The 25000-nt window shown below is 43.5% G+C and overlaps 2 protein-coding genes across 4 annotated transcripts in view; one reads left to right on the top strand and one right to left on the bottom strand.

The window, feature by feature from the left end:
• The window catches only part of aass (aminoadipate-semialdehyde synthase), a 57774-nt gene extending 46813 nt beyond the window's left edge, over window positions 1–10961 (top strand). The window contains exons 19-24 of the mRNA XM_034085592.2: window positions 160–327; window positions 1960–2055; window positions 4939–5054; window positions 5956–6044; window positions 6434–6610; window positions 9318–10961. Of these exons, the coding sequence (XP_033941483.1) occupies window positions 160–327; window positions 1960–2055; window positions 4939–5054; window positions 5956–6044; window positions 6434–6610; window positions 9318–9436 (765 nt within the window). The 3' untranslated portion in view covers window positions 9437–10961. The remainder of the gene's footprint in view (window positions 1–159; window positions 328–1959; window positions 2056–4938; window positions 5055–5955; window positions 6045–6433; window positions 6611–9317) is intronic.
• A 2346-nt stretch (window positions 10962–13307) lies between these two features.
• LOC117448338 (receptor-type tyrosine-protein phosphatase zeta-like) overlaps window positions 13308–25000 on the bottom strand; it is a 37214-nt gene continuing 25521 nt past the window's right edge. For 2 of the 3 annotated variants that reach the window (XM_071203343.1, XM_071203342.1), the window contains exons 9-20: window positions 24562–24696; window positions 22767–22901; window positions 21881–22044; window positions 21448–21583; window positions 20902–21048; window positions 20034–20127; window positions 19520–19593; window positions 17881–18006; window positions 16113–16268; window positions 15259–15401; window positions 14936–15071; window positions 13308–14208 (exon numbers count right to left, since the gene is read on the bottom strand). In XM_071203343.1, the coding sequence (XP_071059444.1) occupies window positions 14074–14208; window positions 14936–15071; window positions 15259–15401; window positions 16113–16268; window positions 17881–18006; window positions 19520–19593; window positions 20034–20127; window positions 20902–21048; window positions 21448–21583; window positions 21881–22044; window positions 22767–22901; window positions 24562–24696 (1581 nt within the window). In that variant the 3' untranslated portion in view covers window positions 13308–14073. The remainder of the gene's footprint in view (window positions 14209–14935; window positions 15072–15258; window positions 15402–16112; window positions 16269–17880; window positions 18007–19519; window positions 19594–20033; window positions 20128–20901; window positions 21049–21447; window positions 21584–21880; window positions 22045–22766; window positions 22902–24561; window positions 24697–25000) is intronic. The other variant, XM_071203344.1, reaches the window with a different exon arrangement.

Raw genomic sequence — 25000 nt, 5'->3', positions numbered from 1 at the left:
TGTGTGTGTGTGTGTGTGTGTGTGTGTGTGTGTGTGTGTGTGTGTGTGTGTGTGTGTGTGTGTGTGTGTGTGTGTGTGTGTGTGTGTGTGTGTGTGTGTGTGTGTGTGTGTGTGTGTGTGTGTGTGTGTGTGTGTGTGTGTGTGTGTGTCCGTGTCCAGGTGGTGCAGATCCCGGCCGGCGGCTCTCTGATGGAGTCCAGCACCGCCAAGGATTTCTTCCCGGGGTTCAACCTGGAGGGATTCCCCAACCGAGACAGCACCGTGTACTCCGAGTCGTACGGCATCCAGAGCGCACACACACTGATCAGAGGGACGCTGCGCTTCAAGGTACACACACACACACACACACTGATCAGAGGGACGCTGCGCTTCAAGGTACACACACACCCACACACACACACTAGGGGTGTAACGGTTCACAAACATTTCGGTTCGGTACGTACCTCGGTTTTAGGTCACGGTTCGGTACGTTTTCGGTACGGCAGAAAAAATCATCACAAAACATATTTTTTTTTAATTATTATTAAACTGTGAATATTCACTCAAATAAATATAAAATATAATAAAATAAACATTAAGGTGCAGCTTTTCGATGAACTGAAATCATCTGTATTTGAACTGTACTACCTGAGCAGCCAGCTTGACATTAGGACTTGCTTGTCATTGTATTTTCATGTTGTTTAAAGAAAGATGAACTTGTCCACATGGCTGCTGAAAGGGCAGATCTGCTGGCACTAGCAACGTCTCCTGCTGTGGAGAACACCCTCTCTCGGGACAGAGGTAGCAGATACAGCCAGGTAGCGCTTTGCTACCATGGCAACATAAGGATATTTGCCGTTTGTAATAGCTTTGGCTCGGTCTGAACTCTCTGCGAGTGGTGGAGGCTACATGCTAGCGGGAGTTGGGTTTGCACTTCAGTCTTTTGGTGCCGGTGATATTCACGTTCGGGTGATGCCTTTTCAAATGAGTGTGCACGTTTGATGTATTGCCGCGTAACCAATGCTAGTTGAACAATGCCGACAAACAGCTTTGGTTCGGTCCACCTGTCTTTGCCCGTCATCCTTGTTCGTAACTGCGAAACCAAAATGTTCCCAAACCGGAGACTTCAATGATGCTGGAGGATGTTCGAGCTCAACTTTATCTGCGTTCGCCATTTCGACAGTTCCTCAAATCACTGACTACATTTGAACGCATCCCTCTGACCAGCTCGTCCAATGAAATGACTTGCTCGCTCTATGACGCGTTGATCACAATGGGAGCAAATGACTCTGAATGCTGCGACGCAGCACCTGAGATTACTTCCAAGAAGTTGTTCACGTTCTCAATTTTTTACGTTTAACGTTATATTCGTTCGGTACACTTCGGTACACACGTGTACCGAAGTGTACCGAACCGAAGGGCACGTACCGAATAATTTCGGTACGTGTACCGTTACACCCCTACCACACACACACACACACACACACACACACACACACACACACACACACACACACACACACACACACACACACACACACTGATCAGAGGGACACTGCGCTTCAAGGTACGCACACACACACACACACACACACACACACACACACACACACACACAGTTTTCTTTCATACCAGCTGCTTTGATGCTTAACCCCGTATACCCGGTATCTTTTGCTTCTTGTGTAAATGTGTGTGTGTGTAAATGCGTGTGTGTGTAAATGTGTGTGTGTGTGTGTAACTGAGTGTGTGTCTCTGAGTGTGTGTGTGTAACTGAGTGTGTGTTCTCTGAGTGTGTGTTCTCTGAGTGTGTGTCTCTGAGTGTGTGTTCTCTGAGTGTGTGTGTCTCTGAGTGTGTGTGTAACTGAGTGTGTGTGTCTCTGAGTGTGTGTGTCTCTGAGTGTGTGTGTAACTGAGTGTGTGTGTCTCTGTGTGTGTGTGTCTCTGAGTGTGTGTGTAACTGAGTGTGTGTCTCTCCCTCAGGGCTTCACGAAGGCCATGAGTGGCTTTGTGAAGTTGGGTCTGATCAACAGTGAGCCGTGTCCCGAGCTGCTGCCCACCTCGCCCCCCGTCTCCTGGGTAAGAGCCCGAGGGTCCTCCAAAGCACGCTGCTTCTGGAGAGAACGCTGAGTTAAAGATCAAGGCCTTTATTGTCGGTGTCCCTGAGCTCCAGTTCAGAAAGAAACACACATCGAGATGACGTCTGTGAGGATATTCTCTGTTAATGCTTGCAAGCATGACGACTCCTTCGGAGTGTGACAGCCTCTCTCACCGGGAAGCATCAAAGACACGACGACAATAAGCAAAACTCCCCCCTCGAGAACACAGACCAGATGTTCTGCTTTCAAGTCTTTTAAATCCTCGTGTCTTTCAAACTGCTCATTGGCTCCTTGTCTGTCTCCTAGCTCTTTTTAGCTCCTTTTCTGTCTCCTAGCTCTTTTTAGCTCCTTGTCTGTCTCCTAGCTCTTTTTAGCTCCTTGTCTGTCTCCTAGCTCTTTTTAGCTCCTTGTCTGTCTCCTAGCTCTTTTTAGCTCCTTCTCTGTCTCCTAGCTCTTTTAGCTCCTTCTCTGTCTCCTAGCTCTTTTCAGCTCCTTCTCTGTCTCCTAGCTCTTTTTAGCTCCTTCTCTGTCTCCTAGCTCTTTTTAGCTCCTTGTCTGTCTCCTAGCTCTTTTTAGCTCCTTCTCTGTCTCCTAGCTCTTTTCAGCTCCTTCTCTGTCTCCTAGCTCTTTTTAGCTCCTTCTCTGTCTCCTAGCTCTTTTTAGCTCCTTCTCTGTCTCCTAGCTCTTTTTAGCTCCTTCTCTGTCTCCTAGCTCTTTTTAGCTCCTTCTCTGTCTCCTAGCTCTTTTCAGCTCCTTCTCTGTCTCCTAGCTCTTTTCAGCTCCTTCTCTGTCTCCTAGCTCTTTTTAGCTCCTTTTCTGTCTCCTAGCTCTTTTTAGCTCCTTCTCTGTCTCCTAGCTCTTTTTAGCTCCTTCTCTGTCTCCTAGCTCTTTTAGCTCCTTCTCTGTCTCCTAGCTCTTTTTAGCTCCTTCTCTGTCTCCTAGCTCTTTTTAGCTCCTTCTCTGTCTCCTAGCTCTTTTTAGCTCCTTCTCTGTCTCCTAGCTCTTTTCAGCTCCTTCTCTGTCTCCTAGCTCTTTTTAGCTCCTTCTCTGTCTCCTAGCTCTTTTTAGCTCCTTGTCTGTCTCCTAGCTCTTTTTAGCTCCTTCTCTGTCTCCTAGCTCTTTTCAGCTCCTTCTCTGTCTCCTAGCTCTTTTTAGCTCCTTCTCTGTCTCCTAGCTCTTTTTAGCTCCTTCTCTGTCTCCTAGCTCTTTTTAGCTCCTTCTCTGTCTCCTAGCTCTTTTTAGCTCCTTCTCTGTCTCCTAGCTCTTTTCAGCTCCTTCTCTGTCTCCTAGCTCTTTTCAGCTCCTTCTCTGTCTCCTAGCTCTTTTTAGCTCCTTTTCTGTCTCCTAGCTCTTTTTAGCTCCTTCTCTGTCTCCTAGCTCTTTTTAGCTCCTTCTCTGTCTCCTAGCTCTTTTTAGCTCCTTCTCTGTCTCCTAGCTCTTTTTAGCTCCTTCTCTGTCTCCTAGCTCTTTTTAGCTCCTTCTCTGTCTCCTAGCTCTTTTTAGCTCCTTCTCTGTCTCCTAGCTCTTTTTAGCTCCTTCTCTGTCTCCTAGCTCTTTTTAGCTCCTTCTCTGTCTCCTAGCTCTTTTTAGCTCCTTGTCTGTCTCCTAGCTCTTTTTAGCTCCTTGTCTGTCTCCTAGCTCTTTTTAGCTCCTTGTCTGTCTCCTAGCTCTTTTTAGCTCCTTGTCTGTCTCCTAGCTCTTTTTAGCTCCTTCTCTGTCTCCTAGCTCTTTTTAGCTCCTTTTCTGTCTCCTAGCTCTTTTTAGCTCCTTCTCTGTCTCCTAGCTCTTTTTAGCTCCTTCTCTGTCTCCTAGCTCTTCCACTGATTTGTTGTCAAAGCACTTCAGATATTCATTGCTGTCGGATGTTGAGAGCATTCCATGGAATATAAAAAGTGTATTTCGAGCCGGTTCCTCAAACGTACCGACCCCTCCTTTAACATCGCACGTCCTAAAAATAAAAAATAAATAATCGCACGTCCGCGAATCGCGATTATCGTCACAACACGATATATCGTGCAGCCCCAGCTTGAATACAGACGGACGAGGAACCAACGTGTGGTTATAAAGACAGATTAGGTTTAGGATGCAGACTAGGAGCCGAAGAAGAGCGAGGAGACGGAACATGGATATTTAGAAGACGGTCTAGGAGCTGAAGCAAGGTTTTATTTACAGAGGACATTAAGAACGATGTTTGGTGGAGCCAAAGTGCTGCACATGCAATAAACACACTTTACTACAATCACAACAAAAGACAATTATTTACAACAGAAATATAAAAAATAGTCGGGAGTCGTGCTCCGCTCTGACGAGAAGGCCCGGAGAAGAAGTGAGGATTTAAACCCCCAGGGTCCGGGCCGCCCTCACGTGGAGGGGCAGAGGGATCCAGCACTTAGGGCTTTGGAAACGTGGCTAAAGGAGACAGACTTGATGCCGAATAAGAGGCTTGGGAATGAGATGTTTTGAACATGAGAAGAAACTTCAAACTTACCGTACTTTTCGGACTATAAGCCGCGACTTTTTCCCCATTTTTTTCTGTGTACAGCTAACGGCCACTAGGGGACCTCCTAGATCTATGGATCTTACAGGTAAAATTAACCACCTTTAACACTACGGGCTCTAGGACCGGTCCGCGCCCGCCACCTTTAAGCGGCGGGCTCCAGCAGGAAAAGCTGGAGGCCGGAAAAGAGTGAGACAGGTAGCGCGCCAAAGTGAAAGTGGAACCGAGAGACGGAACGAGAGCAAGACAGACGGACGCTTTAGCTGCTGCGGCTCATATGCCGGTGCGCTTTGTAGTCCGAGAAGTACGGTAGTTGTTTTTGAAGAGCTCTAATAAGAAGATAACTGTGATCTGTCCTCTCTGCAGAAAGAGCTGCTCTGTAAGCAGATGGGTTTGTCCTCTTCCGTCTCGGACGAAGCCTTCGAGGAAGCCGTGTACGAACGCATCGGGAAAGACGACTTCGCCATGGAGTCCCTGCGATGGTGAGAGACTCTGTGTCCTGTAGCCCCGCGCAACCCAGCTTTACCGTACAGAGGCATTTCAGATATTTGGACGACGTCCTTACTAGGGGTGGGGGAAATAATCGATCCGGCGTAGTATCGTGATACTCTGCGTGGCGATGTTGTATCAATACACAGACGCCAAGTATCGATATGTTCTGATATAAACTGTAGCGTATCCCTCGGAAAGATGGTCGTACATTTGACTGGGGATTTCTAATGGATTGAAAACTTGTACATTGAAGCTACATCCATACGAGCATGACTTTAGAATACCGTTAAACAAGTGAACTTCAAATAGTTAGTTATAATATAATGTTTATATTACAGTTAACACTAACCTTGTGCCTCTTGCTAACCCTTACATGTAAACTTTATCTTTTGATATCTCCGTTAGTATCTGTGCTTTATCTCCGTGAACAGTAACTACCTGCTCATGTTCAGAACACGGCTGAGGAGGCTCCTCTTCGGCACGCGCTCCACTTCGCCTCCTTCACGAGGAGGCGTGAAGTGGTGTCGCGCTGCAATCCAAATCAACGGCTTCCAATGCTCTCTTCAGACCAAGGCTCCGCGCCGCCATTGTTCCGCGCTGGCATTGAAACGTAAATTCCTTCCGACGGTAAAAGTGAACCGTTGGAAATATTCCATCTATGCAGTTTTTTAAAAAGGGTAAAAAGCCAACGCGCCTCGCAGCTCGCTTTGAATGACTCGTTGTTCATTTGATTCAATTCACCAGCAGAGCCGGGACAAAAGGCAACTGCTCATCTCTTAGATTCAGCCAGGATGCGTGGGCTGCCGCGGCGTTCACGTGGCGCTCTTTGAAAGCTTTTCACACGGCGCCGTGAAGGTCATTCCTTTGAGGGAGAGTCTTGTTTTTGTTCAGGTTCGGGATGCTGAGCGAGGAGTCGGTGCTTCACGCCGACAGCGTGCTGGGCGCGCTCGCGAAACATCTGGAAGGAAAACTGTCCTTTGGTGAGACTCATGTATTACCCACAATGCAGCACCTTTCAACACAAGGCTTTACAAAAACGAGAGACATTAAGAAATGGCATTTAGAAGCATAGATAATAAAACATGGATAACAAAGGAACATGAATTAAAGTCAGAGACACACACATCTGAAAGTGTAGCTCTGACTCAGTCACTGCATACTTTTAGCAGAAATACTTTTCTTTCTACTTTCTTTTTAAACTTATCCTTTAGTTATTTCAAGCTAAACGAACCCCCTTTGGAAAATTAGAATATGACTGACGGGCTGACACGGAGGGGATTATGGGATGCTGCAACTATCCGTTTGCTCCAAAGACCTGTTTGTGTAATAATAATAGCGGACCTTTAAAACTCTTCTCTCTCTCTCTTAGCTGAGGGCGAGCGGGATATGATCATCATGAGGAACGACGTGGGGCTCCGCCACCCGACCGGAGAGCTGGAGACCAAGCACATCAGCCTGGTGGTGTACGGGACCCCCAACGGGTTCTCCGCCATGGCCAAGACCGTGGGATACCCAGCAGCCATTGCAGCTCGCATGGTCCTCGATGGTGAGAGTCGGGAAGGTTTTCTGAAACAAATTGAGTGATATGTTTTGGTTTGGTTGGTGCCCCGAACCACAGGTACGATGCTGAAGACATTAGCCGCTTTCACACCAAGTACTTCGCGTTCACACCGGAATAAGTCCCTGGGGGAGGATTAGGCAAATGAAGCAGCTGACGTCACTTCTTCTTCTTCTGCTTTGGGTTTACTGGCAGGCCGCAACCCACTTCACGGCGTATACTGCCGCCCGGAGTCCCCGGCCGGAAGTCCCCGGAGTTGGGGAAGGCTTCTACTGAAGCCTTCCGAGTAAATCGCCAGAACGCCGACACCTCCTCATCTCCACCGCCCCCATGTTTTATTTTGTGGTGCCATAAGTTAGTCTCTCTGCGTTTCTGCGCTGGGCTAATGCTAATGCTAATAATGCTAATGCGAGGATAATAAAATGGCGGCTTCAGAAAACTTTAGAGTTTTAGGGGGCGTGGTTTGTAATCCGCCCAGCCAATCAAAATTGGTACTTTTTTCTCCCCAGGAAAGTACCACCTCTCTAGCAGGCACTGAAAATGGGGGTAAAAGTTACTAAATACTCTTTTTGGTGTGAACGCAAAATTCCAGGCACTATCGGAACTAAACGGGGGAAGTACTCTAGATGTGAGTGTCCTTAAAGGTCCCATATTATACTATATTTGAACAATATATTATAGGGCCGTATCTATACAAAATATGCCTCTGAACATGGATTCTCTCAAGCTCAAGCGCTTTCTCTCTCGCAGGTTTACCACAAGATGAGTATCTTTTTATTTCCTGCTTCGTTACACACACTCTCTCCAGTACAGGTTAGCTCTGAGTGTTAGCGCTGCTTGCTAAAGTAAACAAAGACCATAGTAGTTCCAAAACACGTCTTGCATTTCCGATATTACGACATGACCGCAGCAAATCTGGATCAGCTCCGTTGTTCCACCGTTTTTAGAGATGTGGGTACGGAGGAAAAGATAGGGTTGTATTTTCTGACACACCGGGGACTAGGAATGGGAACGATTCATCGAATATTCGAAATTATTCAGGTATTCGAATAATTATTCAGGTTTTTTTTATAATTTTTTTTTTTTTTTGGGAGTGATGCCTAAGTTGATTACATATTATCAAATTGAATAATTCAATGTATACGACTGTGCCATAGCTAAATGTGTCGGGTCTAAAGGTGTGTTTTGCTCCGCTCACCGGTCCCTCACGGCGGGCAGAGCTGCAGCTGCTGATCTCTCTCTCTCGCGTCCGGTTATACTTCACTCGCGTTTATGTCCAAATCCATCAGATCTATAGTTCTAGCCAATGATACGGCTGCTGCCCCTCCCTACACGCAGATCACGCAGACTCAAACCTCATCTTAGGCCCCCTGTCAACACTCGCGACACATGAGTGGCCAGCCTAAACGACAATAAGCGCTGCTTGGCAACCGTGTGTGGCGGCAAAGTAAAGACATTTTGACAGGAGAGATTTAGTTTTGCCGGTATTCAACATATTTGACCAGTCATAGTCCGGTAATTATTTACACTCGAAGAAGAGTCCTACACAACAGACATGGCGTCAAAAAGGAGTAATGTGTGGAGATATTTCGACCAGGTTAGTGAGTGCGGTGTGGAGGTCAAACTATGCCAAATTAAACTTATATATACATACTATACCTTGCTATACCCGCAACCTCCGTTCCTGCTGAGGGTCTTCTCTACAGCTGGCCTGATTGTGATTCGCCTCCGCATGAAAGCTGTAGGCCTATAGCTGTCAAACTGTGATCACCAGTTCAATACATTTGACAAATTTGACTTGGTTTCTACACTTATTTGAACATGTATGTATCAGGGTTTCCGTTAGCCGGTAATTACCGGTCTTTAGCTGGTAACATTTATAAAAAACCGGTAAATTCAAAACCTGACGGTCAAAATGTCTGGTAATAATTAGGGAGGCTCCGATCGATCGGCCGCCGGTCATTATCGGCCGATATTCACTCGTAATAGTTTGATCGGTGCTCTCTATAGAGGCCGATCAGGAGAGCTGGATCTGATCGATATGGACATAAACGCGAGTGAAGTGTAACCGGAGCGAGAGAGAGATCAGATCAGCTGCTGAGAAACTGACGTGCTGTCAGGAGAGAGAGGATCCGTTTCTCCCGTGTTATTATTCAAAGTTGATGTAAACTTCTGAATAATGTACGTTATCTACTACAAGTAGTTTGTTTGAATGTAATAATTATGTTGTTTGTTGTTTGTGGAATCATTTATTGAAAAATGAATCTGAATGTTTCGATCTGTTACGATTATAAACTGAAGCAATATAAAAATGAGCCCCGTGAACTGAGTTTTAAACTGAAGCATATCTGCTCAGAGTCCGGTAATTACCTGCTAACGGAAACTCTGCTACACAACTATTATTATTATTGAAATATGACCGGTAAGTTTCAAATTAGTCCGGTAAAATAAATTCTGCCCGGACATTTGACCGGCGAGAAAAAATCCTAGCGGAAACCCTGGTATGTATTTATTTCCAAAAGTTCTTGAAAACAAATGTTTGAATTATTTTTTGTATAGGATATGTACATTTCGGTTAACCGTTTTTTGGGGGTCGAATATTCGAATATACATTTGCTTTCAAATTCCCATCCCTACCGGGGACACATATTCATGTAGAAAAGACCTCTTTAAGATCGTGTGTTTTCTCTCTCAGGTGAAATCACTACAAAGGGTCTCGTGGTTCCGATGTCGAAGGAAATCTACGAGCCGGCGCTGGCCCGACTGAAGGAGGAAGGACTTCACTTCATGTCTAAGAGCGACCTGCAGGAGTAGATCCAGAGCACACGCTACCAGCTGCCTTTTCACCAACTTCATCCAAACTGGATCTGCTGACAGACCCTCCTGTTGGATTTATAACTCACCTGCCAGGCGCTGACAAAATAAATACGAATAATCGCAGAGTTTTTGTGGGAATATGTGAACGGTTAAAAGGGGAAAAGGGTTTACGCTCCCTAAAGTTCTTATTTATTGTGTTGAATTTTAGGGACAGTTGGATTTGAAGTCAAAAAGCTCATTAAAGGGAAGCGGGGGTCGGCCGTATCAAACAATAAAAGCTCTTCTGTGAAGATCTGTGAAAGGTTGACTAATCAAACACGATTTAAGGCGTTAGAAAGCAATAGATAACACACACTTTCATCGGTGAAACCTCTTTAAGTGGTGGATATCCTTTTAGACGATGAACTGTTCCATGTCTTAAACCGTCCTTATTTCCCCTCATGGTTTCAAACAGCGTCTGCTTTCATTAAAACATAGCTCAACACTGCACTCGCCTTCTAACTGTGGTGCATTTCAAAAACAAGAGTCGCACTCTGGACACAAATGATGGAAATGAAACCGTCCAACAATAAAATAACAGATCCTCCGATGTAGTCGTCCACGATACTAAATACCAAAGAAGCTGAGGGCAGCTGCTCGTGATTATTTCCAGCTTGATTTGTACGGGATCACGAGTCAATAGTGTTTATTTTGTTCTGCTCATGTTTGAAATATATATAGATAATACGAGTTAAGCTTTACGGGAGAGGATTACGGCCACATTATGTTCTGAGCAAAAGTCGTCATTGCGAGAAATTTCGTTTTTTCCCAGAAAATCGCATAATTTACGTTTTTTTGTCTCGGAATTGTGACTTTTTTCGCAAAGCTCAAAGATATTCCCTTTTTTAAACATTCAGATGTCAAAAGAAAACTCACATGTTGCCCTAATCCTCTTACGTAAACGCTTTATTGGCAATGAAACCCAAGCAATTCGGACTGCTTCACAAGGAAGTGTCTTAAAATGGAGAACTGTTACATTTGTAGAAAGACATTTTAAAATGATAAAAACCTCTAGAAATCAAACTCACTTCACAGATATCTTGAGATAAATGTATATTATCTTATAAAGATGGTGATTTTTTTGTGGAGCTTGTGTGAAGCTCCCCGGAGTGGATATGGAGTATTTATTGTCTACAAACTGAGCAATATGTATTTGTGTTGTCACCTTGGTTTGTAAGATGCTTTACAAAAACAAAGAGATGTATTTTTTTAAATAATATATCCTATATCTGACCTGCAGATGATATGTGGGACTCCAGAGGGTTTCTAAAATGCAGATTTTAAAAATAAGTATTTCAGTTTAACGGTTTTACAATTTCCGGTTAGTGTTCGGAGTATTGCTTTAATTCACCTCGCGGTCAAACACACTTTTATTATTTCAGTTGACACTCATGATAAAAAGCTTGTTTTGATAGAAGACTTTTGCTTTATGAAAATGTAAACATGCTTACATGAATAAAAATCTTTCTGTGATGTGCTTTCATTCAAGTTGTCTCTGAATGTATCCATTATGTTTCAGTCGCACTCGAGGATATTAATGCATCTCTTTAAGACTGGCTGCGAGGGAGTGCGGTCGTCTTTCCACCAGATGGTTTGATCCCAGCCCGTGCAGTCAACATGTCGATGTATCCTTGGGCAAGATACTTAACCCTGAGTTGCTCCCGATGGCGTGGCCAACGGTGTGTGTGAATGTTAGTTCGAGAGTAAGGTACACTGCTCTTAATGGGTGAATGAGGTGTAGTATGTAAAGTGCTTTGAGGGGTCTTAAAGACTGGATAAAGCGCTATAAGTACAGTCCATTTACCATTTAATAATTCGTTAATTATGCAATGTATTAAATATGGTTTTCTGTGTTGGCTCCATAATTTACCTACTCAAATATGAATATAATCTTTGAGTTTTTAGAAACAAATTGAACATTTTAACTTTTAATAACTCAAATTCCCGCGAAGCTTTCTCGTGTTAGCCAATCAGCGATGAGGATTTCAGCCTGCCGTCACCTCAGAAACCAACCAAAACATTAGCCGTTAGCAGTGAGCACACAGAGCTCAAAGCTCCTATCTGTTCAGAAACTGCAGAAAAGTCATTCGAGTACACACCACAAACTACCTAAGGCATGGCGAATACAGTAGCTGCTTTATCTCTGTCTGTATCTCTCAGAAATAAATAAAGCAGAGGCAATATGACGTTTTTGTGAGTGGAGACGGAGCAGCTACATGTTAGCTTAGCCGGATGGATCAGATCTCCATTCCGAAAACAGGCTTCGTTTCGTTTGCCGTCTTGAGTGCACTAAGTCAAAGCATTAAATCATGTTTTTAACAAACCGGTATCCGTATGTATATCATTTTGAAATGTGCACTATTACAATTGAATGTAGGCTACCACTTGCAAAATAAAGCTATCTTTTTTTAAGGATTTTAATTGGGTGAACTAAACTCAATAGGCCTGTAGCCTACTTAATTTCTTTTTTTACTATCTTCATAAACATCTTTAAAGAGACCCTATTGTGCCTTTTTTGGGGTTTCCCTTTACTGTAGTGTGTTATAGGTTTTTTCCAGAGGGAGTTTATCTGAACCTGAAAATGAGCAAATCGGGCCACTTTCAGTAAAACCTCTGCTTTTCCTTAAATAAAACTAATTTAACCCAGGCTTTCAGATTTAAATAATAGTTAGAGATTTATTTCCCTGACAGAAGTTACTATCCCATATGTTGTATGTTATGATCTTCGACAGGCTTCAGCTCCTCTGTAAAAAAAAAGACAATCAGCCGATTTGCTTCCACTCGACTTGAAGGCAGCCATGCAAACTAGGCCACCAAGCAGGGGATAATTGGGCATGTAATTATGAAAAGTCAAAAATGCAAATGAAGGTGTGGATAAGGGCGGACGGTCAACTCCATGTCTGGACACTTGACCTAATTTCTTCCGTCCTGAAAAGGCGCGTTTTCTTGCGGAGTTTTAGCCCGGATTAACACAGGGGGAAATCAATTGGAAGAACCAGTTCAGCGCAGGGATTAAAGCATGACTCCATAAAGGGAAAATACATAATCCACAGGTTCTCATCAGACACCACGTCTTCATTTTCAGACATTGTTTGTTAACACCTCTCGTGTCGCGTGTCTGCTCCACCTTTTGTCTCGCGGCGTGACCTAGAGGCTCTGACCTCTTCCTGTTGGTCGTCTGCGATGCTCATTCTGCCGCGGTAATTGACTCTGAAGAACACTCCAGAACATGTAAATGTAACCCGCTTTCCCAGCCGATAGTGAGCCACGGTGCATTGTGCAGATATTGTATGAAACACATTTTAGTTTGAAATATATATTCCGTTTTAAAATGTACAAAAACGGAATCTTATTGAGATCTTTGTCGATCAATATTCCTGTTGCTGTTAGTTTTATACTTTATCCATTATCTTATTTTAATGTATCAGCTCTGTTGTGATTGGTCAACAGTTTAGAGATACCCCGTCCCTTAGCCAATCACGTACGAACAACATTTATTTTATTTTCACTCGTCACTTTTTTATAAAAATGAAATATTATTCTGTCAATATCCAGAACTTTTGGCACATTTTATTTTCACTCGTCACTTTTTTATAAAAATGAAATATTACTATATTACTATAAATATTACTATTACTATATATTACTATATTCTATATACTACTATACACTACTACTACACTACTATATTCTGTCAATATCCAGAACTTTTGGCACATTTTGTTTTCTCGATTATACAACCAATAAAATACATTTAGATTATCCCTTTCTAGACAAAGCAGTATTTGACCAACGTGTTTGTGCCTTTACTAACAGTAATCCCGTTGTTGATTAAAATGTGTTGCTGCAGTACAATTATATTCATGAACACGGTACAAAAAATACAACATTTTTTTTTGTTGGTGTTCTTTCACGTATTTAATGCCCTATCTAATAATCCAGCAGTGTTTCATGTCCAGCTAAAAAAACAAACATGTCAGTATCCCATGCATCACATTTAGTCTGTTACAAAATGTCAGAATATAAAAACATTAATGTCCTCCAACTAAGCAATTATTATTAAAACCATAAGATTTGAAAAGCGCTAAAAATGGTCAAATATAAAAATCTAAAAGTATAAATAGAAATTTGGTCCATCGAGTTGATTACTATAATATTATTTACATTCGATTATTATTATTTTGTATTATTCCAGGCCCTTATTTCATCCAATAGCACACTGCTGCTACCGTTGCCATGGTATTTACAGAGGAGGAGTTCAGTGCAGGAGCTCTGTAAAAGACAAGCTAACAAAATATCTCATTTCATGTAAAACAATGCCCTTTTTTATCCCATTTGGCTCAGTGCCAATAAATACAAAACGTTTAGGACGAGTGTTAGTGTGAGAGCGTTATAATAAAGCGCACGGTTAGTCTACAGCTTGTAACAAAGTTAGAAAGTACAGGATGAAAAATACAAAAAGGCACACGTTACAAAAGTCCAGATGCAGCGAAAAGAGGACGCTCTCTTAGTCTGGCATCGGGGTTGCTGTTTGAGGAGGAAGGATAATAACAAGGCTGCTTCTCGTTCAAAGTTCTCCGTGTGCTTCGGGGCGATCACACGAGGGATTCGAGGCTCTCGGCGGTGCCCACCACGATCGTCCCGTTGTTGTCGGAGGAATTCAGAGCGTCCTCGTCTTCTTGTGTCCCGATGAGACTCAGCATGGCTCTGTACAGGAACTGGTACTGCTCCTGAGAAACCACCACAGGACACACGTGTTATACTTACTGTTGGAAGGACTCTTTAAAGTAGAGACACTACATACTGATATACACCTGAACATCAGCAGGAGAGGACTCTTTAAAGTAGAGACACTACATACTGATATACACCTGAACATCAGCAGGAGAGGACTCTTTAAAGTAGAGACACTACAGACTGATATACACCTGAACATCAGCAGGAGAGGACTCTTTAAAGTAGAGACACTACATACTGATATACACCTGAACATCAGCAGGAGAGGACTCTTTAAAGTAGAGACACTACATACTGATATACACCTGAACATCAGCAGGAGAGGACTCTTTAAAGTAGAGAAACTACATACTGATATACACCTGAACATCAGCAGGAGAGGACTCTTTAAAGTAGAGACACTACATACTGATATACACCTGAACATCAGCAGGAGAGGACTCTTTAAAGTAGAGACACTACATACTGATATACACCTGAACATCAGCAGGAGAGAACTCTTTAAAGTAAAGACACTACATACTGATATACACCTGAACATCAGCAGGAGAGGACTCTTTAAAGTAGAGACACTACATACTGATATACACCTGAACATCAGCAGGAGAGAACTCTTTAAAGTAAAGACACTACATACTGATATACACCTGAACATCAGCAGGGGAGGACTCTTTAAAGTAGAGACACTTCAGTGTATTGTGAGAAAGACCGTATGCTCACCACGTCGCTGAAGATCCCCGGTCTCATGAGGTTTGTCAGCTTGGCGGCCTGGAAGACGTCGAGCGACCCTTCGACGTCCAGCTGCTGAACCAGAGAGGACAGAGCGCAGAACGTCCCGGCTGTGACTCCTCCCACACTGAGGGGACAGAAACACAGATATCTCCAGTCAGAACACGACATATGACCGTGAGTACTGATCCTGACCCGTTGCGCCTGTAGCCATCAGGCTGCTTTGTGCATGAAAGGTGCAAAACAAATCAAGTTTATATTATATATTATAAATATCAGAGCATTAAAAACCAGTTAAATTATACTGTACTCACTCATCGTGCACCACGGTGGGTCCGTCCTTGGCGGCGTTCTCCTCTCTCACCAGCTTCAGGAGTTCAAACGTGTTGCTGATGGGACTGTCAGGGTTCGGCCAGCAGGAGGCGCTGTAATGTTTCACCTCCAGAGCGAAGTCATCCTGTCCAGCAGAGGTGGCAAAAGTACACACATCCTTTACTCAAGTAGAAGTACAGATACTCGTGTTTGAAAATACTCTGGTAAAAGTAGAAGTACTGACTAAACTTCTTTACTCAAGTAGAAGTACAGATACTCGTGTTTGAAAATACTCTGGTAAAAGTAGAAGTACTGACTAAACTTCTTTACTCAAGTAGAAGTACAGATACTCGTGTTTGAAAATACTCTGGTAAAAGTAGAAGTACTGACTAAACTTCTTTACTCAAGTAGAAGTACAGATACTCGTGTTTGAAATACTCTGGTAAAAGTAGAAGTACTGACTAAACTTCTTTACTCAAGTAGAAGTACAGATACTCGTGTTTGAAATACTCGGGTAAAAGTAGAAGTACTGACTAAACTTCTTTACTCAAGTAGAAGTACAGATACTCGTGTTTGAAATACTCGGGTAAAAGTAGAAGTACTGACTAAACTTCTTTACTCAAGTAGAAGTACAGAGGTATGGCCCCGTCAAGGCTAAGCCAATAGGAGAAGACTACAGTTGATACAATGAGAAGCCAGCTGTTAGCCAGTCTCTTTCCCAGCTGATCCCAAGTCAAGGAGAGAGCCGCCATTTTGCAATTTCATTGTATCATTGTTTAATTAAACGCTGTTAACTTGTAATTTCCTAATCCTAATCCTAATCCCGCTCAGAACTAAAAACCCTACAGGAACTGACCTGAGTTGCTTCCAGGACGAACTCGCGCACCACCAGCATGTCTTCGTTGGTCAGACAGATGTTGTTCTCACTCCTCTGGGAGACCGTGAACATCTGGTAGCTGATCGGGGCTCCTTTACGGGGCCAGATGGCACTCTGCTCCACCTCCGCCTCCGTCTAACAACAACAACAACAACAGCAGACAGTCAGATTCAACTTTAATCCAACAAAAAACACACTACAGGTTAGAAAGAAAGTCTTTGCATAGGATATTAAAAAAAAAATAATCATACTAAAGCAAGGAGCAAAAAAGCTAGAATAGTATGTCTGAAGAAAAGTCAGTACCGTACTTTTCGGACTATAAGCCGCGACTTTCCCCCCCCATTTTTGTGTCCAGCTAACGGCCACTAGGGAACCTCCTAGATCTATGGATTTCACAGGTAACATTAACCACCTTTAACCCTACGGGCTCTAGGACCGGTCCGCGCCCGCCACCTTTAAGCGGCGGGCTCCAGCAGGAAAAGCTGGAGGCCGGAAAAGAGTGAGACAGGTAGAGCGCCAAAGTGAAAGTGGAACCGAGAGACAGAACGAGAGCAAGACAGACGGACAGTTTAGCTGCTGCGGCTCATATGCAGGTGCGCTTTACAGTCCGAAAAGTACGGTATATCAAAAGCATTGATGGTATATTTTGTGAAAAAAGTCATAGTGTAGTATATTGTATTTATTTTGAGTATTTATAAACGTGTTATTAAAACTAAACGCATTTTTTATCTTGCAGCTGATCCGAAGCTCAGGGAGGACGCGACCCTTAATCTCAGTCCGCCCTTAAATACTAAACTATCACGATTCAACCTAAGCGTATGTTTTTGACTAAATCTGCAACTATTTTATTTTATTTATTTCAATACGATAAAACTTTAATGGTCAGATCAAGTGCTCCTTGCACCCCAGCAGCTCCACGTGTAACACCAACAGACAAACATCAAGACACAACGCATGAAAACAAACATTGAACACAACAGCAGGATCAGTGAGAGATGCTCAAAGAGCCTTCAGCGTGCTCTGATCTGGAGCTCTGTGTTCACTGAGAGGACTGGCTGGAGCACAGAGGATGCTTCAGGCTGACTCTAGTGCATCTCCATTAGATGGTAGCAGTTCATGTTCTCTGCTCAGAGCATGCTTTGGGTCCCAGAGGATGCTGTTGGACAGCCTTATTAAGTTATGGTCTGCTGAGTCAGAAAGTCTCTCTTGAGCAGATTTTTACCAAGTGGAGCAGTTTAGATTTTAAAGCTGTTGACAAACACTTGCACCAGGTAGTGTTACAGTATTGTAGTAATACAATTGTATATTTGGTAAAAGTTAGAGGCATATTTGTTTAATCTGAACAAAACCAATCTAACTTTCCCCCTTCTCCAAGTCTCTATGCCGAGCTGTGCTAAGCTACGCTACGCTAAGCTACGCTAAGCTACACTACGCTAAGCTACACTACGCTAAGATACACTACGCTAAGCTACACTACGCTACGCTACACTACGCTACACTACGCTACGCTACACTACGCTAAGCTACGCTAAGCTACACTACGCTAAGCTACGCTAAGCTTTGCTAAGCTACGCTAGGCACTCCCTGACTGAACATCTTGCTTTAAAACGATAATTCAATATAATACATGCATGAATAAAGTGCATACGTGAAACAATAAGAGGTGCATTTCCCACAACGTACTGCTCAACTCTTCCTGTTTAGATTGAAAGACTTTGAATACAGCTGAAAAGTCTTTCTTCCTCACCTGGCCCGCCCCCGGCAGGGACACGATAACCGGGGCGTTGTGATCCCAAATCATCCTCCAGAAGTCCTTTATGGTGTCAGGCAAGGGATTCTGGGTAATGATGAACTCGCTGCTCTGCCTGTAACCCTGCAGGACGAGAGTCGCGCTTTATTTGTGTCACTTTTATGGAGTTTAATGAAGACATTTCATTTCTGTCTACTGTTCACTGTCAAACAGGTGCTGTACCCAATTAACACGTTGGAGAGCTCGTACTTTACAAGTTGTTATACTTCTACTATAAGAAGTACTTTTTACTTTCTTCCGCATTTATCTAACAACCTTAGATAATGAAGAAGACACCTGGAAGTATAACAAGTCATTACATTAAGCTCTACTTTTACAAGCTGCTGCTTAAGATGATGAAAACATGCATTTATCACTTATTAGATTATATCATTCGGAAATTGACCATTCCGAGTACTTTTATATGTGGTACTTTTAGGTCAATTATGTTGTTTTTGTTGTACTCCTACTTGAATCCGAGTATCTTTTCCATCTCTGCAGGTCTGACAAAGTACTGGTGCCAATATTGCAACCAATCAAATCCATAAGAAACACATTTTATAGCTACTGGTAAAGAATCAGTCCAGCAAGTTCTTAGGACACACTTTTGCTTCCGTCTTAAGAGACAGGAAGGCCGTTTCAAACTTGGATAAGAAGTCCTGCGCTACAACAACTCAAAACCTTGCCAAGTATATAGCCGCGTTCACACTGCGGTACTTTTCCCACAAAGGTTCATGCGAACTCTTTAGTTCTCATGAACTAAGTACAGATCGCGTTCACACCGGAATAAGTCCCTGAGGGAGGATTAGGCAAATGAAGCCGCTGACGTCACTTCTTCTTCTTCTGCTTTGGGTTTACTGGCAGGCCGCAAACCACTTCACGGCGTATACTGCCCCCGGAGTCCCCGGCCGGAAGTCCCCGGAGTTGGGGAAGGCTTCAGTAGAAGCTGCTGGGAGTCCCAGCAGCTTCTACTGAAGCCTTCCGAGTAAATCGCCAGAACGCCGACACCTCCTCATCTCCACCGCCCCCATGTTTTATTTTGTGGTGCCATAAGTTAGTCTCTCTGCGTTTCTGCGCTGGGCTAATGCTAATAATGCTAATGCGAGGATAATAAAATGGCGGCTTCACAAAACCTTTTGGGGAGTTTTACGGGGCGTGGTTTGCAATCCGCCCAGCCAATCAGGAATATAGCTCTTTTCTCAAAAAAGAGCCGCTCGAAAGTCCCTGCTCTCTAGCAGGGACTTTCGAGGGGGTAAAAAGGTTTGCATGAACTACTTTTAGTACCGGCTCTTTTTGGTGTGAACGCGATCATGAACTAAGTTCGCATGAACCTTTGTGGGAAAAGTACCGCAGTGTGAACGCGGCTCTTGTGTCTGATATCTAGTCAGAATATGTCTACCTGATATAAGACATAAGTTCAGAAGTAACTCTGCAGGGAGATATCGGGTCTTACTTTTAGACAATGCATCATCTTGTTCTACTGGCAGATCTTTGAACGTATTTCAAGTTCAACAATTTCATTATTGTTTAACTTGTTTTTGGAGCAGCGTGTGATTCTGAATCTGTGAGCTGTATTTCAGAGTGGGTTTATTCTTACTGTGATGTACGAAGCGTTAATGTAGTCCGATGTTTCTCCAGCCAACGCGGACAGGCGCACTCGTGACCTCTCAACTGGGAAGGACAAGAGTTTCAGAGTCACATACTCGAGTGCAAGTGGTTTAAAGGCCGAAGACTCACGAGGGAAGTCAAGAAAAGTGGTTTAAAGGTCAGAGGTGGGTTCGGGTTACAGGAAGAGAGGAACAGGTGTGGCTCGGGATTCAAGATGGATGGAAGAGAAGGAGGACAGGAATATAAAAAGGTTAGAAAAGTGTCAACATAACTATATTTTCACAGGAAGACTAGGGGTAGAGGAGTGAGAGAATCTGGTGAGGGGCAGGTCCGCTGCAACTCTACTACTTTAAAATCCAGGCTGAAGACTTTCCTTTTTGACGCTGCCTTTAATTGAACTATTCTCATCTCACACGGCACCGTAACTTGTGTTCACGTTCGTGCGTTATTCATGTTTTATTAGCCTAAGTCCTGTCTACTGTTTACATGCATGTCGGACTCACCAGGAACCACGGAGCAGCTCCTGTTCTTGCAGCGGTTGGAGTCCTGCAGCGCTGCAGAGAAGTCGCTCTGTTTCACTGCGGAGTGACACACCAGCTGAAAACACACACAACAACATTACCGAGTCTTTGTGATGAAATGTTAAAGATCGATCTCCTGTCATGCTACTTTACGCATATATTACGGGTCTCTAACGATACTTAAAAAACATGTCTATGAAGTGTTTTGCTCAAAATCCCTCAGATCCCTCTATTCCAGCCCTGTTAGAGAAACGCTGATTCTGGGTCAGTAGCTACGAGGCCCCGCCCCCTTTTGAGCATGCAGGCACACTGTGAGCTCTGGCTAAATGCTGCCGTGATGAAACACCACATCATGTTCCAAACCACATCAAGGATTATTTCTGAAACAGTCTGGAGCTCAAACTCTTTTTCTCTCAGGTTACACCACAAGGTGAGTTCCTTTCTACTTCCTGCTTCTTCACACACATGCTCTCCAGCACAGGTTAGCTCTGAGTGTTAGCCATGCTAATGTAAACACCGACCATATGACGTCCAAAACAGTCGGGCATTGTTTCTGATAGCAACGTTTCTGATTGGGCCGTGGGTCCACATTTCAGATGTTGCGTCATATCGGACGCAAATCTGGATCAGCTCCGTTGTTCCCCGTTTTTAGAGATTTGGGTACGGAGGAGAAGAGAGAGGGTTTATTTCCTGACGCTGCGTGAGTTCCCCGACACACCGGGGACACATGGTGATGAATAAAAGACATTAAAAAGTGCATTTTGCATGGTAGGTCCCCTTTAAAATAAATACAGAACAAGATGAAACGTCAACAGTGGTCCTAATGAAATTCTCTTGAAGTAAAGCTGACCTTGAACTGTTTGTCCAGACGTGTCCTCCCTGCAGGTCCCGGGGTCAGCAGCTCGTCCACGTACCTGTGCAGGTGGGACGCCAACACCTCCGTCTCTCCGGAGAGGACGGCCTCCACCAGGGCGTCGTGGATGAAAACATACTGCTCCTTTAGAGAGGAGACACGGTGGTGCTGAGCTTAAATACACTGACACGTCTACGTCCTAGGTTTCAGAGCGGTATGGTAAGTTTTAACATTACATTCTTTCTGTCGCTTACCATCTCCTTCCCTCATACAGCACCTCACAGAGATGCTGTATGAGAACGTTAGGAAAATTGCACAATATAAATCTAGTAGACCTCAACAGTGGAATTATGATCAGTAGAAATGGCCATGATGTGGAGCCTTTAAGTGGAAACCAGGATCATTGTACATTTATTTGGAAATCTAAATTGCATAGTTACTAAATATAATTGTAACTTAAAGTAATTGTGTGTGTGTGTGTGTGTGTGTGTGTGTGTGTGTGTGTGTGTGTGTGTGTGTGTGTGTGTGGCCATAACCTCTGACCTCTGTCTGCACCAGGTAGTTCCTCTGTGTGCGGATGTGTTTGAGGAAGCCGGTGATGTTGACGCTGCGTTCGTCTTTGATCTGCTTCAGCAGGCTGTCCAGAACCACGTACGTTCCTGTCCGACCGACTCCAGCACTGCACAGAACCAGAGAGAAGAACCAGAGAGAAGAACCGGAGAACGGAACAAGTTGAGTCCAGGATTTACAGACGTGAGGAGAAGAATGTCTAATTTACGCCGATCGCCAGAGATGGCAAAAGTACACACATCCTTGACTCAAGTAGAAGTACCGATACTCGTGTTTAAAAATACTCTGGACACATGTTGATGAATAAAAGACATAAAAAAGTGTATTTTGCATGATAGGAGACCCTTAAATCCAGGATTTACAGACGTGAGGATATCAAATGATGTTTAATTTACGCCCATCGTACCTGCAGTGCACCACCAGCGGCCCCGTGTCCTTCGTCCGGGCTCTGGAGGACTTTCTGACGAAGCTGAGCAGCGGCAGAGCGAAGTCCGGGACGCCCATATCGGGCCACTGGGTGTAATGGTACTGAGTCACCGTGCGCTCAGTCATCCGGCCCTTCTGGGAGCCCTGCAGGTGGGTGGAAATGTTATTACATTAAAATGTATTTATATAGCCCAATATCACAAATCACATTGGGCTCAGAGGGCTTGGATGATAGAAACAACAAAGCTATCTGAGAATATAGTAAAATGTGAAAATACTAATGAATGGGTACATAACACAATGACACAAATACCGTTAGAATACAATGATTAAGAAAATAAAACTCGGTGTCTTCAGTTGTGGAAAACATTCCTGCAATAACTCTCTATAACAAATCTCCTCTCTGAAGAGAAGTCTCTGCTTCATAGTTTCTCTTGGACTTAAAATCTCACTGTACATTTGACAAGTATATATTCAGTTTAATATTCCATCCTTCACTTATCTATATAATAATAATAATAAACCTAACCAGCCGTACTCAACCTAGCTTACGGTGGCTAATGTTAGCTTCAGGTAAATACGGCTGCTTAAGGTTGAAGGATAGTTTCTTTGTATAGCACGTTTTAAGACACACAGGCAATTCAAAGTGCTTCACATAGGCATTTAACACATAATAATTAAAAACAAAACAGGAAAAAAAAAAAAGACCGTTCATAAAAGCGATAAAATACTGGCTGCAGCCATTAGCGCAATAATAAGGCACGGTGCTTACCGTCATCGACTCGATTCCTCTTCTTTACCTGTGCTACCTGACGATGAACTGAAATGGACTCAGACTTTAGTTAAGTGGATTTATTTTGTCTGACCTTCTTGGCCTGTGTGTTCCTGAGGGTGAAGGTCCTCTGGGTGTAGTAGGCGAGCGCCCGGCTGCTCTTCGTCGTCACCACGAAGCCTCCGTACTCCTCCTGCACCTCCACCGGCCAATACTGATCACACTTCCTCTGAGGAGACACAACCACGCGATCAATAACCCAAATGTAACCGGTGTCTGCGTTGCGACAGGAAAGAGCCAGAGACGGCTTAATGTTACCGAGAAGCATGCAAACAGAAGTCATAATAAAAACGTACGAGGAATTTGACTTGATGTCGTGGTGCATACATAAAATTAAACACAGATAGAGACCTAGAAAAATATTTTAAAAATATATATATACACTATAGTAAAATATAGCAGTATTTACATATAAATGGAATAAAAAGGAATAAAATATGGAATAAAAATCGGCAGTAATAAAAAAAAAAGAAATTGTCTCTTCTACATCAACACGTGTCCCCTCTTCTTCATGTCTCTCCCACATCAACATGTGTCCCCTCTTCTCCATGTCTCGTCTACATCAACATGTGTCCCCTCTTCTCCATGTCTCTTCTACATCAACACGTGTCCCCTCTTCTTCATGTCTCGTCTACATCAACACGTGTCCCCTCTTCTCCATGTCTCTTCTAGATCAACATGTGTCCCCTCTTCTTCATGTCTCTTCCACATCAACATGTGTCCCCTCTTCTTCATGTCTCTTCTACATCAACATGTGTCCCCTCTTCTTCATGTCTCTTCTACATCAACATGTGTCCCCTCTTCTTCATGTCTCTTCCACATCAACATGTGTCCCCTCTTCTTCATGTCTCTTCTACATCAACATGTGTCCCCTCTTCTTCATGTCTCTTCTACATCAACATGTGTCCCCTCTTCTTCATGTCTCTTCTACATCAACATGTGTCCCCTCTTCTTCCTGTCTCTTCTTCATCAACATGTGTCCCCTCTTCTTCATGTCTCTTCTACATCAACATGTGTCCCCTCTTCTCCATGTCTCTTCTACATCAACATGTGTCCCCTCCTCTACATCAACATGTGTCCCCTCTTCTCCATGTCTCTTCTATATCAACATGTGTCCCCTCTTCTTCATGTCTCTTCTACATCAACATGTGTCCCCTCTTCTTCATGTCTCTTCTATATCAACATGTGTCCCCTCTTCTTCACGTCTCTTCTACATCAACATGTGTCCCCTCTTCTCCATGTCTCTTCTATATCAACATGTGTCCCCTCTTCTCCATGTCTCTTCTACATCAACATGTGTCCCCTCTTCTTCACGTCTCTTCTACATCAACATGTGTCCCCTCTTCTCCATGTCTCTTCTATATCAACATGTGTCCCCTCTTCTCCATGTCTCTTCTACATCAACATGTGTCCCCTCTGTGGAAAGAGACTCTGAAAGTTTCAGGAACAAAGATTCTCTCTCTTTTTGATCCATTTCTATAAAAACCTGTCTGAAAATGAGCTGATCAGATTTTGGCCACTTGATGATGTCATAACGATGTGTTGGTCATTAGCCAATCAGCAACAAGGTACCCCCCCCCCCCTTATCACCTGAATTAAGTTCTTTGTAACCAAATGTCTCTCAGAGGGGCGTGGGGAGGGGCTCCTTATATTCATCTAAAGTAACAGACAGAGAATCAGCACTTTGGAAACAGTGCTGAAACAGAGGGGATTGTGGGTAATGCTGAAATGATCCGTTTGGTGTTTCAGCCAATCAGAGACAGGCTCTGGATACATCGGAGACCTGATATATTGATGAAGAACAGTAGAATAGAGGACCTTTAACTCACTCTCCCTTTCTCCACCAGGTTGGTGATCATCACGATGACGCAGACGTTTTGTTCCCAGATCATCCTCCAGAAGTCCTCGGTGCTCGACCTCAGAGGACCCTGAGCGGCGATGTACGCCCGCGGCTTCTTAAAACCCTGAAATAAACGAAGGTTCCAGACACAAACAATCGTCTATGAAGTGCTTCGTTCTGAAATATGGGAATTTATCTTTGAAAAAGTCCTGATCAAACTCTGCGCCAAGAAACCGCCTCGAGATGATCTATGTCCAATGTTCACTACTGTGAAATATATATATACCTTTTCACAATTGTTATAACTGGCTGATACATGTTTTGCACTGGTTAGTACTGCTAAAACATTAGGCATTACATACTTTCTACTTTTGTTATACTACTAACTGCTCTTATTCATAGTAAGAACAGACCATATCTGTTAGGTG

The sequence above is a fragment of the Pseudochaenichthys georgianus genome, chromosome 6, assembly GCF_902827115.2.
Source record: "Pseudochaenichthys georgianus chromosome 6, fPseGeo1.2, whole genome shotgun sequence".
NCBI classification, from domain to species: domain Eukaryota; kingdom Metazoa; phylum Chordata; class Actinopteri; order Perciformes; family Channichthyidae; genus Pseudochaenichthys; species Pseudochaenichthys georgianus.
This window is presented reverse-complemented; position numbering and strand designations above follow the sequence as displayed.